Raw genomic sequence first — 14,916 nt, forward strand, 5'->3', positions numbered from 1 at the left:
TATAGTTCCATAGACATGACAACTCTGCAGCTATCAAAAAGGTGTACAGATTTAAAGAACAAGTAACTCATCTGTCTCATATGAAAGACACCACAATGCCCCGTCCAGGGGAGTAGTCACGGCACAGTCTGAGCACTCCATGGAGTAGACGGATTTATTCAGTTCTCTGAATTCTACCATAACTTAACCCAGCAAGCAACATTTAAGTCATTTTTATTTTGTATTACATTTGTGAGACTAGGTGATTCATGCTGACTGATAACTAAAAAACACAGTAATTCACTGGTAGACACAGCCTTTCTCAAAATTTAACGGCTTCTATGGTCATTTAAGCTAATTCATTGCTTACCAGACATTTAGTTTCTTCATTTTCCTTTGCTAGGTGTACTGCGTTTACATGGCAAGGTTTGGTAGAAGGGGGCTGCAGGGGTGGCCTCTGTGAGCAGAGCCCAGCAGCTGCCCCAGGTCAGATCAGAGCCAGCTCCACACGGCTCCAAAAGGGACCTGCTGCTGGACAGAGCCAAGCCATGAGTGATGCTAGTTAGGCCTTTGTGAGAGAAGTTTAAGAAAAAAAAAAACACAACAACAACAACAAAAAAAAAACACACTGCACAACAGCAGCTGGGAGAGAGGAGTGAGAACCAGCCCTGCAGCCACCAAGGTGAGTGCAGCAGGAGGGCAGGAGGTGCTCCAGGCAGGCAGCAGCAGTTCCCCGGTGGCCTGTGGAGAGGCCCCTGGTGGAACAGGCTGTCCCCCTGCAGCCATGGGTCCCACGTGGAGCAGATCTCCACGCTGCAGCCCGTGGAGGAGCCCCCGGTGGAGCAGGTGGCTGTGGCCTGGAGGAGGCTGCGGCCCATGGAGAGCCCCCGCAGGAGCAGGCCCCGGGCCGGAGCTGCAGCCCGTGGAGAGGAGCCCCCGCAGGAGCAGGGGTCTGGGGGGAGCTGCCGCCCGTGGGGGACTCGTGCTGGAGCAGTTTGTTCCTGACAGAGGGAGCCCGTGGTACGGAGCCATGTGGGAGCAGTTCTTGAAGAGCTGCTGCCTGTGGGAAGCCCACGCAGGATCGTTTCAGGAAGGACGGCATCCCGTGGGAGGGATTCCATGTTGGAGAGTGACCGTGAAGGAGACGCAGAGACAAAGTGTTAGGGACTGACTGCAGCCCCCATTCACCTGAGCCACTTGAGGGGAGGATGTAGAAGCGGGTGGATGGGGGGGAAGGTGTTTTTAGTTTTTCACTGTTCTAGTCTGCGAGGGATAGGTAATAAATTACATTAATCTCTCTATGCTGAGTTTGTTTTGTCCATGACAATAACTTTTGAGTGATCTCCCTACTCTTATCTCAACCCTTGAGTCCTTTCCAATGTATTTCCCCCCCTCCTCCTTTCCCTTTGAGGAGGGGGAGTGAGAGCAGTCATGGTGGAGCTCAGCTGCCCAGCAGGGTAAAACTACTATACCAGGTATTTTTTATTCATCATATTCATAAACTCTATGCAGATGGAAATTTGAGTTCAATTAAAACGTAAACAAAGAACTATGAAGTCATTAGTTAACTTGAAATTCATTCATTGTGGTATAGACAAGAAAGTTTCAGTAAAACATGCTATACATTTAAACTCGGTACACTAAACAGAAGATGAACTAATCTGTACTAAGCGACTTTAAATGCTTGCTGTATGGTTCCTGTATCCTTCAAGATTTTAAAAATAATAAATTTCATCCTTCTGTATTATTCGTAGACTATAAGCAAAAATCAGGCCAAAAAAAAAAAAAAGGAAACTATTCTGCCTATTTGTCCTCTTTCCTAACAGACGTGAAATAAATGCTGATCAAATTAGCTGAATAAACAGATACAGAGGGGACACTGCTCTCCAGTGCTTATCTTATGCACTTAGGTAAGGGCTTTTATTAAACAAGTGATTTGACTTTCCTCATACTTTGGCAGTAAGACATACACCTGAGTTTTATTTACTTCAATTTTCACAGATCACAGTAAATTCAGAACTTAGATTTAATCAAGAGAAATTTGCATCTAACTTTGTAAAAAGATAATTACTAATAATGGACTTCTAAATACATAAAAATAAATTCTATTTTACCATGCTGGTATTAAAATATTAAAGAAGCAGATTATTTTTAGCAACGACCCAAAAGGAAGGAATAAATCATGTGCTGCAGACCAATGCTTTGGCTGAATGCCACTTTCAAGTGCTTCCTGGGAAAAGGCAATTTCAGCTGTCTGCAGTATTCTGTCACCTTCCAGTGCAGCACTCTGAAGGCCTGGCTGACCTGATCCTATTAGCACATGATGTGGGCCACCAGCAGTTCCTATGGCTACACTGCATTCTCTGATTCGAGAATCCTTCCCCTGGAAAGGACCCGATAAATAATCGAAGAGCCCAGGCTGCCAGACAGAACTTGCTCTATACTGGGGGGTTGAATTTCACCCACCACTTTCTTTATGAAAGATGCATAAAGGTAAGCTGAACGCAGAAATATGCAACTTAAAACCAATGCACTAGATGCCAACACCACTAAAGGACACAGTGGAATCCCACACATGGCCAAACAGCTCCTCTTCCCCCGGAGAGCTGTGGGAGATCAGGCTGAGGAACAGAGAAACCTCAGAAGTTGACTGAGACCAATTAAATGGTATGTGCATTTAATTTTTGGGAGAGTTCCTCTCCTTTTACCTACTTCGCTCCAAAGTACCAGGGAAATGACTCCTTTCTAGAGCCTCTGTCAAGTCTCTCTGAAGGTACAAACAGTACCTTTAGGAATTAAGTCTAGTCGTGACTTTCCTGCAAATTTAAACATCATGTTGCACTGCTTGGTAATAAGGCCTGGGAGAGCCAGCCCTGGCTCCCAGCACACTCCAAGGCAAGAGTCCCAGATGCCAACCAGGAGCAGCAAATGCCCAGAGCCAGCAAAGCAGCAGCTGCTGTGGAACAGCACAAAGCTCTTCTAATAAACCTGCACCAGAAACACAAACGGCACAGGAAAAAGTATGGCATGTCTTGGCTGAAGGTTGACATCAAGTAAAGCCCCAAAGCTTGGGTGGCAGCAACCAAAGGCCTCTGAATCTGCAGTGTCACCTGCCTCCTCACAGAATGGCCAGGCCAGGGATCTCCCTCACACCAGGGGAAAGGAAACAGACCATCTTCATAATGGATCCTACACTGTGATTTTCATCAGAATGCATGGAAACGCACCTGCCTGCAATCCACATACAAGCACATAACTGCAGGAACATGTTTTTGCACTGCTGTTTTAAAGGAAAAGCCAGGAAGCACCACTCTGGCTGCACAGAGAAAACGTTCCAACAGGCACAGCCAGCTTTCTCAACTACCACCTCCTATGTCAAGATGCAAAGAACAGTGCAAGCATTTACAAGCATTGTTTACATGCACCCATGTGAATCTTTCCCTTTCGCATTTTAGAAACTAAGCTGTTCATGGAGAAGTCTTTTCATCATGTTTGTTTCAGAAGTGTTGAATTGCTTAATTACTTTTAACAAAACAAACAACAACAAAAGAACAAAAACACCACCACCACAGGACTGGGGAGTCTAATAATTGAGATCAACCCACACGCAGCACCTGTACCTTGTATTCTGCACTACCCCCAGTGCCATCCCATGCCCGCTGAACAGCAAATAAATGGGGGCCGGTCACCCCACTTCCCTCACCTCTCCTAACAACTGTCACTGACATCTCCAAACAGCTAAAGGCCGTAACAGATTTATTTCTTCTATTTCCCTGAGGACAAGATCTGTACAAGAAGTTCTCTGGCTTTGAGGCTAATTACCTTATATAAGTGTCCTAATTACTTTCAGATTAATAGATCATGTTTGCTTATACATAGCACATTTTAATGAAAGGTCCCCTAAGACTCTCATCCTAAAGCTGCTTCCACGTAAACCTAGTGCTACAAACACTTTGATATTTCCTACTTACAACTGTATTTAAGAAAATCATTGCATATAGTGGCCATTAACAGTATCATATGAGCAACTTTCAGACACAAATCTAGCAGGAAGCCCATGCTAATGTCTTTGTCTCTTAACAACATCTATTTGAGAAGAAGAGGGGAGATTTACAAAAGTGACAAAAGTAACCTGGGAACTAATTATTCTGCATGATTTCCACAAGACATTGCTTTACCATAGAAACCAAGGTTATAAAAACAACCATGTAACCAACACACCATGCTGGAAGATTTTAGTCTTCTCCACTGAGCAGCAAATTGGCTCTAAATCTCAGATTTTTAATACATTTTTTAGGAAAAGTTGTGTTTTAGTTGTTTTACTGGGTTTCTGTACATTTAGTTTTCTTATCCTGGTTCTTTCTAATGCATCTGCTCTGCAGACTTGGGATGCAGTAACATCCACTAACATATACAAGCTTATTCTGAACTAGCAGTTCAGCTTGGATTATTTGTGTAAAAATATACACAGACATTTCACTTGCTGGTAAAAGATCGTCAAGATCAATTGTCTGAAATTCTCCAAGCAGAAGAGAACTGTGATACAGCTTCATATGCACCCCCCAAAAGCAGTAAGTCGCTGACCCCAAAGGACCCCTGTATGATGACATCAAAAGGTCCTCTTCTAAAGGACCACGGATGAGAATTTCACCCTTCCCACTCAGCCTTTACCTTTCCTCTTCGAAGGAAAAGAAGGCTCAATTATGACAGAGATCTGAGCCTTCTACCTGCTTGCATTGGATCCAAGCAGATCAGTTACTGGTCATCTCAGGACAAAGATTTTCAGCAAACAGGTGGTATGAACTGAATAGTTCAGAGACAAGACTTTCCTCATTCAAGTTTTAATTGACTGACAACACAGAATTTAAATAAAAAGTGTAACAACTATGCGTATGTAACGTTTTTGATTTGGTAGTTACAACACTGGATGCAGTTTTCTTTGCACTGATATTCATCACCTTGGAGCCCTTCTACACAGGTAAGCATTTCTGAATGAAAGAGCAAATACCAGCACTTTCGCGAACAGAGACATGTTTAAGTCACATGCACCAATATACTTATAAAATCCTGTTAACTACACTGTTACGAAAACAAAAGTCTATTCAGGATCCTTTAACAACAAAATATCCCACATATAAAATCATATTCCCACCTTAGAGAAAAATCAACTCTCCCACCCACCCTGAACACCAGGGAAATACCATCTCTCTTACCTGCAGCTGCAAGAAGGGAATGTTGAAGAACTTGTGCAGGTACTTGAGTCCAAAGCTGTTCTTCATGGAAGACTCAGCATAGCGAAAATATGAAGAGCCAGGAGGCCTGTCTCAACCAGATATGCAAAGAGGAAATAAAAAATTGTACAAAACATGCATACACACAGATGAGGTACTCGCTAAATGCCATTCTGTGAACCAGCCCCTCAGTCCTCAAATGGAGGCTGGCACGTCATTCTGCTAGTGACTTGTTATTTTGTTTACAGGAAAATTCAGACTTTGTTCCTCCTGAAGGTGGCAAAAAAACTGGATGCAGCGGTTGTTATGTTGCATTGTCACAGTGCCTCTAGACTAGGAGATACTGCATCAGGACACTGAGCTGTTGGTTCACTAAGCTGGGGGTTTGTAGATGTACAAGCTATTAATTTCTCGCTGAAGGTTTTATTTTAAAACCACAAATAGACCTACGTTAAGTCACCTACTCAAGCATCAGAACTGGGCATTAAACTCGGCTAAGTCATATATAGAGATGAATTTGAAAAGAAATGATTACATTACAGAATCCAGCCTTAAAACTGGCACATTTCTGTACGCCTGACACAGTCACAGACAAGCAAGAGATCAAGAAAATTAAAAATTGCCTTAAGAACATAAAACTGCGTTGAAGGTACAATCTATTGACACCTGACCAATGAGTAAAATTTTATACACAGGGCTCTGAGGTTCTCTGTTATATGGGAAAACCCTGCCTGTCTGGAAAGGGCGGAGTACAATCTAGCTGTGCCCAGAAAATATTGTGTGGAGATGCTATGAGAGGAAGAGTGAGAAACACAGCTATACTAGCTGGCTTTCTTGTAGCAGAATTATGTGGAGTAGAGAACAGTTGCGTTGCAGGCAGAGAATTCTTTCACAAGATAAGTAGTATTCAGAAAGGAAATGACCTCTTGGGAAAAGTACTTCTGAAAGGTACATGCTGGTATGCACTCACTGTTCCCAAGAATATAGCTAACAATCTGCTCAGTATGGGCTCCTAGATCAAAGGAGAAAGAGCCCATCATGAAAACTGAAACTTCTTTGTGAGACTCTCAGAGTCACCAATGCCTAGAAGCTAAGCAGAGGGTTGGAGGATGAACGTGACGCAGATCTGGAACACAGCAGCAACCGTTATCTATGGGTGATGACAGAGAGCAGCTGAAGTCTGCTCCCCTTGGCTGGTGACCATGGTGCCATCCCCAGTTACCTGTTCAGATTGTCAATGAAGTCCCGCACATCACCAGGTAGAATGACGCGGTGCTCCCCCATGTCTCTGTAGTTCCCAAGCACGCAAACTGGAACGTGGGTTGGCACTTTAGGAAGCTCCCTCAGAATATAGTTAAATGTCCTTCACCAAAGGAAAGGCAGACACAGGCAAATGAGGGTGAAACACCATTCTGTGAGCAGTTTCATGCACAAACCACAGAAAAAAATACAAAGATTTTTTTTCCCCAAATCCTTCCAATACTGTGGCTTCACCCTCCCTCTAATATATTAACTGTAAATATGTTTGTATCATTCTTTACTCAAAAATGACTTGACAAGTTCAATAATCCACTTCCACCAGAAATGACACATCTCTTCAAGTAATATTTCTCTTAGTCCTACAAAATTGTGTGAGGTCAGCAGATGAAAAGGATTCCTTAACTTATTCTGGCAATGGTCTCACTGAACCATACCAAACCTTTAAAACGCAAGCTTACGTGTAAAGCAAAAACTCTTACTACCTCCCCTACTACCTCCCCTTTCAACTCTGGCTTCCACGTGACTCTCCCCCTTCTCCTCAGGTGAGCAAAATGGACAGCTCATTATTTCTATACATTAATGCAGCCCAGAGCATCTACATAATCCTTACTAATATCTGTCTTCCTGGGAATTTCTTGCTAGCTTTCCATATTCCCTTGTGCTCCGTAGAGCAGGATGTTTATAACACGTCCAGCATACTTTGCACCTGTGATAGTGCTAATTATCAAGCCTCAGACACCAGCATATCAGAAACTGCAGTCCAGAAGCCCACAGGGAGATTGTTTGTTTGAAACAAACCCAGGAAAGGAGTATATTAAAAGAGATGCCAGAAGATAAAGCTATTATTTTAAGCTTGCTTATTACAAGCTTGCTTTGACTCATTAGGCTGCATATCAGCTCTAGAGACCATCTGGGAATCAAGAGGTCTAGAAGTCATTCGCTTCCATTAAAAAAGTGAGAATCACATAGCACATGCTGCTGAAGGTGTCTTACCACTGTTTGGTAATGTCAAACATCATCACTACACCATTGCAGTTTTTATAAACATCCAGAAACTCTGCATCCAGAGCCATTTCTGACTCTGCCTGGGAAAATAAAGACAAAAGAAGCAGTAAATAACTTGACTCAACTTCAGGATCATAGAGAACACAACTGACACAGTGCTGAACAGGCGAAATGTCTAACGTAACAGCCACTATAAAAAAATATCCATGGATTTCACGTCGTCATCATTAAAAAATGTACTTGGTGGGTCACAGCTTCCACTGCCCACAGGACCAGGGCATGAAGCACCCAGCAGTCTCAGGAAAAAAAATAAAAAAGACTGACAGCAAATGCTATATAAAACTCACTTCCTCCTCTTCCCATTGTGCCCCCAAATTGTGCACTGGCAAGGTAAGTCCATATAAGCTACAGGACAGAGTACAGAGGACTTGGCTCCTATATTACATCTCTTCGTCAACACAAACACTGGTAAAACCAGGATGTAGTTTCTACTGACTTTCTTCCATGCAGAGCTAAAACTATCTATTAGTAGCCAATTTGGTTTTCACCAAATTTAGACTGCACTCTGCAAGACACGGTGTGCTAGTCAGAACTGAACCTGCAAGGCTCCTGCTGCAATTTGGTACCAATAGAACAATTCTCACTCCTATTTCCAGGAGTGAAAAATGCACACACATTTGCAAAGAAGCAGCTGTGCCATCTGTTCTCATAGAGGCCTTTTGCCAGAAGAGGAGAACACTTTTGAAGAAAATCTTTCCAATTTGATCACACAGATTGAGCAAGATTGGCACCCTGGTGAAACAGGTAACTCTTCACTGCCCTGACTCACCCCCATAACTGAGTGTATATCACTAACACCAGATTTTGCATCAATTTCAAGCAGTTTTCAAGTGGTTATTGAGGGAGTACCAAAACTCGCTCATGTGCTGAGTCCCAAAGGGCAATGACACACAAACAGGAGTAATAAAGCTCTTTAAGAGCTGCAGCAGTGCTCATGCGATCTTTGCCTTTAAATTGACTTTTCTCAAGGATAACGTCACATAGCTTTTTAAAGAGATACCACAGAAGTGCACCAGTAGCCCCGACGTGGTTTGGGAAACACAGGATTATGGTTTCCCATATGGCACTCTGTTCTACTGCAGTAGATCCAAAGGATGCACATTTGTGCAAGAGCCTCAAGGAAGCAACTCTGTTTACTTTTGCAGACCAGGCGGCACTTCTATTGCCCCTGCCTCCTCTACATTTCAAAGAGTGCTAAAAGGTAATTGTTGGACCAGTTTTAAGGAGCAGGCAGAGACCCTGGCTGTTAAGTGATTTATTCAATGTTTCACAAGAAGTCAATTACAAAAGGACTTCCTGACACTGACTGCGTGAGAACAGGTACAAAGCTACGAAATAAACAGCTGGGGTGGGGTCATTCCCAAAATACAGAACTGAAAACAGCAGGAAAATTGTGAGAAGGGCACAACAGGGATAAAAAGCACAGGCAAAAGAGCGAAAGAGCATCAGGGATCACATTGTCCCTTATTCACCCTCTAAGCCAGCATTAAAGCGGAAACAAATGCAGAACTTATTCTCCATAGACCAAACAAAGGTGAACAAGGTGCCTCCTGCTAAGAGGCAGATGTCAGCATTCAAGGCGACTCACCTCCTGGGGGTCATTTTCCAGTTTCAAACCATCTCCTCGTTTTTTGCATTTTCCTTAAAAAGAATTGTAAAACAAACAAACAAAAAAATGCATTACACTGGGCAGAGAACTCCAGGACAGCTCTGTGAATCCCTATGAAACCACAGCATTTGGAACATGACCTTAAAGCAGATTCAAATTCTACCACATGCCTGGAGAATGAGGAGGGGTGGGACAGGCATGCCTTGCTAAAGAATACCAGCTGGTCTAATTCAAAGATGAACAGGAAAGAAGTCTGCAGCAGCTTAAACCACACTCTTCACGGCATAAAGTTACAATGGCTGAATATTACATGTTTCTGCATACTCCCTGACCACGAAGTGAGCTGCTCTTCCTTTAGCGTTGAAGAAGCAAAAGATCACAGGGCTGCTACAACTGAACTGCACAACCACATACTCAGCTTTCTGAGACGCTATGATGTTGCTGCACCGTTACACTAACCTGAAGCAAGCAATATTGGAAATAAATGTGATCTCATATCCCATTAGGTGCCTGGGGCTGCCTTGTGACCCAAAAAAGAGTGGCTGGCGACTGAGATTTTAACAGCCAAAACACAGACAGAATTTAGACAAGGGAAAATCCAAGCAAAAATCGAGTAACTGTGGTGAGGAGGCTGAAGAAGCAGAAGAAAAACAGCCTATATATGCACAAAATGCTACAGTTGGATGGGTCAGATCTGGACATCACCACAGAAGTGAAGAAAGAAAATCCTCAAGAGGCATGCACTCAAAGTCACGCACTCTAGAAACACGCGCACAAGAATAAGCTACAGGACAGACAAAACTCTGACTAACCTCATAGGAAAGTAAAAGAGGCAGACTACACACCTGGAGAAGATGCTAGAAAACTACTATAAAGACTTCCGCCATCTCATGGCCATAATCCCATCTTGAGGGATCTATACATTTCTCTCCAACTCACCTGCTTCCAATAGGGCAGATACTAAATTGTGGCCCTTATACTTAAAGGCCAGACCCCCTAAGACTTCTTCCTTTTCTGACAACTTCAATAAGCACCGAATACATTTACAGGCTGACTTTCAAAGTACCACTGGCATTTGACTCAGTATCACCAGAAAATGAGTCAGTGTTTTAAATCTTAGGCTTCCTGACATTTTGCAGTAACATCAGTTACACTGTAATCACATTTACAAATCTTAAAGGCCGGGACCACAGTGGGCAAAGAAGATGACACCACGTACCAGTAACTAGCATCAGCAGAGGGGCCACTGGCTAACATGATTTTCTGGTGTAGACAGTTGTCACAACCTGTTGCTGTGAATCTCAATATACAAGAGCAAGCACATGTTCTCTCACCTAGTGCTGAAGAAATTTAGAGTAGACACACCATGAAAAAACTGTCCTTGGCCCCCAGGTGTTATTTAAATTAGTTATGTACAGCAGTTTCCAGAGTTTTATCAAATGAACAGCACTGCACAGTAAATAACCCTGCAAAGTCTAGTTATGTTTTCCAGATATCAAATATCTTCCAGATGTTAAAGACAGTAATTAAGAACTGTACTTCTGAATCAACTTTGCTCCAGTCTAAACAATGATGAGTTAATTAAATCATAACGGTATGGCAGAGACTAGAATTTCTAGAAATTCACCCTGTCATTGACAACAGCAATGTTTGGCAGCTCGGATGTACCCACAAAACACTCCCATCATCTCTTTTACGATTTTGCAACGTGGGGCAAAACCAGCTTCCATTAACTATTCAGCTCAACTTACGAAATGAACTATCAACTGACTAATTGTAAAATTCATGGTTCTGCCAAATACTGCACACGACAACAGGGAAAGAGTTTCTTTCTTCTGCCATGCATGTCAAGGAAAAGTAGTTATGAAATACAAAGTTTTAATTCTGTAGTGCTTCCCTACTTAAACCCAAATGAAGAAAATTTGGGATAGAAAAAAATCACCCCATCCAACACTCTCCCCACGTACTAGTATAGAATCGTGCACACATGTCAGGATACGCCCCCTCTGAATTCAGCGTTAGGCTACTGGAAGCAATGTTGGTTGGCAGCCCTAATTATGAAGTTGATACACTTCTCTTGCACAACTTTAAAACCTACATTTGGTAAATACTGGTCAGCTGTATTACCTGTTAGCTGTTAAGCAACTAGCGTCAGCTAAGAAAACAAGAGTTTGGGACATTTTTCTGAATGGAAAACTCTGTGGGACAATGTTCAGCAGGCCTTGCACATCAGCTCTGCATGTGCTAAAAGATACAGGAGATCGCAGTCCCAACACCATGACAGTGCATCTGGGAGATGCTGCTGCACATCAGTGCAAAATGCAGACATTTAAAAAAATATTTGCAGCCCTACTATCATCTTACTTTGCCATCTGAAAGTAGTAGAAATATTAATTCCAATCTTTCCCTGTTCTTGCAGTTCATCTCCCTCGAGGATACAAGTATGGGTTCTAATTTTTCCCAGTGCAACTGAAGCTGTGGAATGCCTAGGGCACGTATACCTTTTCCCCCTTGAATTAATTAATTTCAAGTCAGTGGAACTCGTGTAGATTCTCTGAATGTCAAAACATCACCACTTCTCTAGTTACTGCCAAACTGTGCTGGCCATGACCTGAATTTCTCATGTTAAAACAGAAGTCCAAGAAACCACAAATACCCATCTAGACCTCTTCATAGTTCACAAATCTCTCTCGTCCTTAACAACCAAGTTGTCTTTCTATCCTGAACATATTTAAGACTGATGCTTAAGAATGAAAACGACTTGTACACTTCTCCCTGCTTAGGACTTTAAGACGTACCAAGAGGAATGAGTAACACACATGACGCTCCTCACTGCTGTAAAGGAGGTCACCTATAAAGGAGTAACAGAGCTGAAAAGCGCATGTATGTACAAATTCATGCGGAGTGCCTACTTTTGGAACCAAAACTGCAAGATGAAGAAGATAAGGGCATGATGTATGTAGTGAAAAGATCCACTTGAGGCTGTAAAGCCAAATGTACAAAGATGACCATGTGGTTATATGAACAAAGTCCTGTGTTTAAGGTTGCATTGATGTGTGATCTAGGAGCCTCAATTAGCAAACAAGGGTGTTCATGTGGTGATTGCTCAGCCTCTCTAACTGGTACAATGACTGCTCCTTCTTTGCAGGCCTATCAGCAACACTAAAAACAAATAAGCCTCCAGCAGTGCCTCTAAGACTACAGAACAGTTCCTCTGGATACCAGAAGACTGGCTCCGTGGCCAGAACATGACAGCCTCTGCACCTCTGTGTACCATCAAATTTGTTGCAGGATAGCAAGGATTCAGTAAAACTTGCCAGCTAATGCTGTCCACAGTCAGGGAGAGATGTTTCTGTACATTATTCCAAAATACACATTTCTAAAATGTTTGTATCTCCAGCATCATCTAATGACATCAGAAAATAACAGAAATATTAATTCTGACCTTTCCCCATTCTTGCACCACACCTGGCAGGAGAGTGAAGGGGAAGGGAGAGGAAATCAGTCTCCAATATGGGGGGAAAGGGTTTATGCTATTCTGCTGGCACAGAAAAAAAATATGACTTGATCCCCTCAGTTCTAGTATGGGAAAGGATGCAGAAACCAGACTAGCAGAAGTTACATGATAGAAGATCAGAATTGGTCTTGAATCATCAGAATTTCAAGCAACTTCTTTGCATGCAGGATCTGTTACAGCTTTACGACCTGCAGCAGTTACACAACTTGCTGCAAAGCCAGAAAGATGAGTCAGGACCGACTTTTGCTGATAGATATCTTTTCCATGTTCTTTTACTTCCAAGGGCAGCAAAGGAGACTGTATTTACTACACATATTGGATAAAATTCAATACAATCCAGAGCTGGGGGCAAACTTGTTAAAGAGTTTAACAAATTGCATCATTACACAAATGAGCTCTCTGAGCAGGCCTACGGAGAACCCAGCAGGCTGCAGATAACTACTCCAATGAGTCTGCACATTTAAAAAAAAATCCAAGAGTCAAGAAAAATGTAAGAGAAGCAGTCCAGTGTAACAACTGCCATTCTCTTTTGCTTCAATGCATTAACTGCCCTCACAGACTCTAAGCTTTCACAACAAACCTTTTCCCTTTACTTGCAAATTAACATCTTTATGCTAAACAAATGCCACCGATTCACCACCATTCATCAGCCAGGCAGGACCAACAGTGCTACTTCCTGCATTCCTAAGACAGACTGGAGGGAAAAAAAAATAAAGCACATTGCTGAACTAACGAGGACAGGGAGGCACAATGTTGATAAGCGCTGGGAAAAATGCTAAATAGTAAAACCACAACATTTAACTCAGTGTAAAAATGTACACGAAGGTTTTCAGGATGCAGCTGACTGAGTTTCCCCATACTCTCCTGTACATATTCACACTGAGACATAAAGAATGGCAGCACTGCATAACAGAGAAGAAGCTAAAGCTGCATTATAAGACTAAAGTTGAACACTGAAGTTTATGGATACATCCTTTAGACAGACAGTCTAGCAACATCCCCACATCAGGCCTTCAATACAGGTTTTCTAACATCTAAATTTAAATAGAGGTCTCTTAATTTTCTGTAACAAGGAACAGTTGTTCCAAGATGTGAAAAGTGGAAAAAAATTTAACCTGGAAAACCATGCGTGTCAAAACACATGCTAGAACATGCACTTCTGGCACTTTAAAATCCAGTCTGATAAATGCAGCATTCTGCACATCTCTAACTATGCATGTTAGCCAGGGTCTTGTAGGGAAAAAAAGGAGGATTAGTTCTCATCAGCGCTATTCTGCAGCGGCACTGGATAGAAGTCTACTGCCTAGATTGGCATTGTTCTCACCAAAAGCATCACGCAGGAGGATTTTTTGTCCTAAGCATACAGAAGAAAGAATAAAAATGTCATGTAATAACATTTAGATGAAGCTTAGATATGAGCCAGATTTTAATGGTTAACTTGCACACTTTCCTGAAGTTGCATTTATGAAGAATCTGCAATGCTACGGCAATGGGAAAGGATCTGATTTTGTTGTATCATGATACTCTGAAGTTTTACACTACATTGATTGAGTACATTTAACGATATAAAAATGCACATCTGTGGTCCATAAGTAGAGATCTGAACAGAATGAGTTTCATCTTGAAAATAAAGTGGAGGTAAAGAGTCTCTTCAATTTCTAATACACTTTCCACAGCCAGAAATGAAAGCAGTACCAGAAGAGCTGTTATCAACATCTGCTCATATCAAATCCAATCCATCTTGGCAAAAAAATGACAAGTCTCTAGTTTAGAAGATGACTCTGCTCAGAGAAGCTATTCACAGAAATAAATGCTGGAACCACATGATTCCCAAATTAACTGTCAATCTATTCATACCAAAGTTGCAAGGCTGAGAGAAAACAGATGTTTTGCTTAGATTCCAGCCCTGTGCATATTATCCCAGGATCTGAAAGCCAGCTTGTAATCAGTTTGACTTCAGCAGTACCTCTGACTTAAGTAAGGTTTTTGCCTGCGCTGTGAAAGACCAGGGTTTAAAAGAATGAAACGATAAAGCGCCCAGGGTTTTCGCTTAAAGTTACTGGCTCAAGTTTAAGCTACAGGCTCTGCTCTGTTAAGCGTCTGAACTACAGATGCTATTTTAATTACCTTTTTGCTTTTGCTCTTTTCAATATCATTTAGCTAACATGAAAAACTTACTTTCTCCCTTTCCCACTCCCTATTGTATCCATCCTATTATTTTTTTGGTGTTAATGCATGTGTAAGTTGCACGTGTG

At 42.2% G+C, this 14,916-nt stretch overlaps 1 protein-coding gene across 1 annotated transcript in view; it reads right to left on the reverse strand.

Moving 5' to 3' along the window:
• The window catches only part of RABL6 (RAB, member RAS oncogene family like 6), a 58,273-nt gene that overhangs the window by 27,500 nt on the left and 15,857 nt on the right, over window positions 1–14,916 (reverse strand). The window contains exons 4-7 of the mRNA XM_040531500.1: window positions 9,124–9,176; window positions 7,464–7,555; window positions 6,433–6,573; window positions 5,193–5,298 (exon numbers count right to left, since the gene is read on the reverse strand). Coding sequence (XP_040387434.1) covers window positions 5,193–5,298; window positions 6,433–6,573; window positions 7,464–7,555; window positions 9,124–9,176 — 392 coding nt within the window. The remainder of the gene's footprint in view (window positions 1–5,192; window positions 5,299–6,432; window positions 6,574–7,463; window positions 7,556–9,123; window positions 9,177–14,916) is intronic.

Source organism: Cygnus olor, chromosome 19, assembly GCF_009769625.2.
Source record: "Cygnus olor isolate bCygOlo1 chromosome 19, bCygOlo1.pri.v2, whole genome shotgun sequence".
Taxonomy (NCBI): Eukaryota; Metazoa; Chordata; class Aves; order Anseriformes; family Anatidae; genus Cygnus; species Cygnus olor.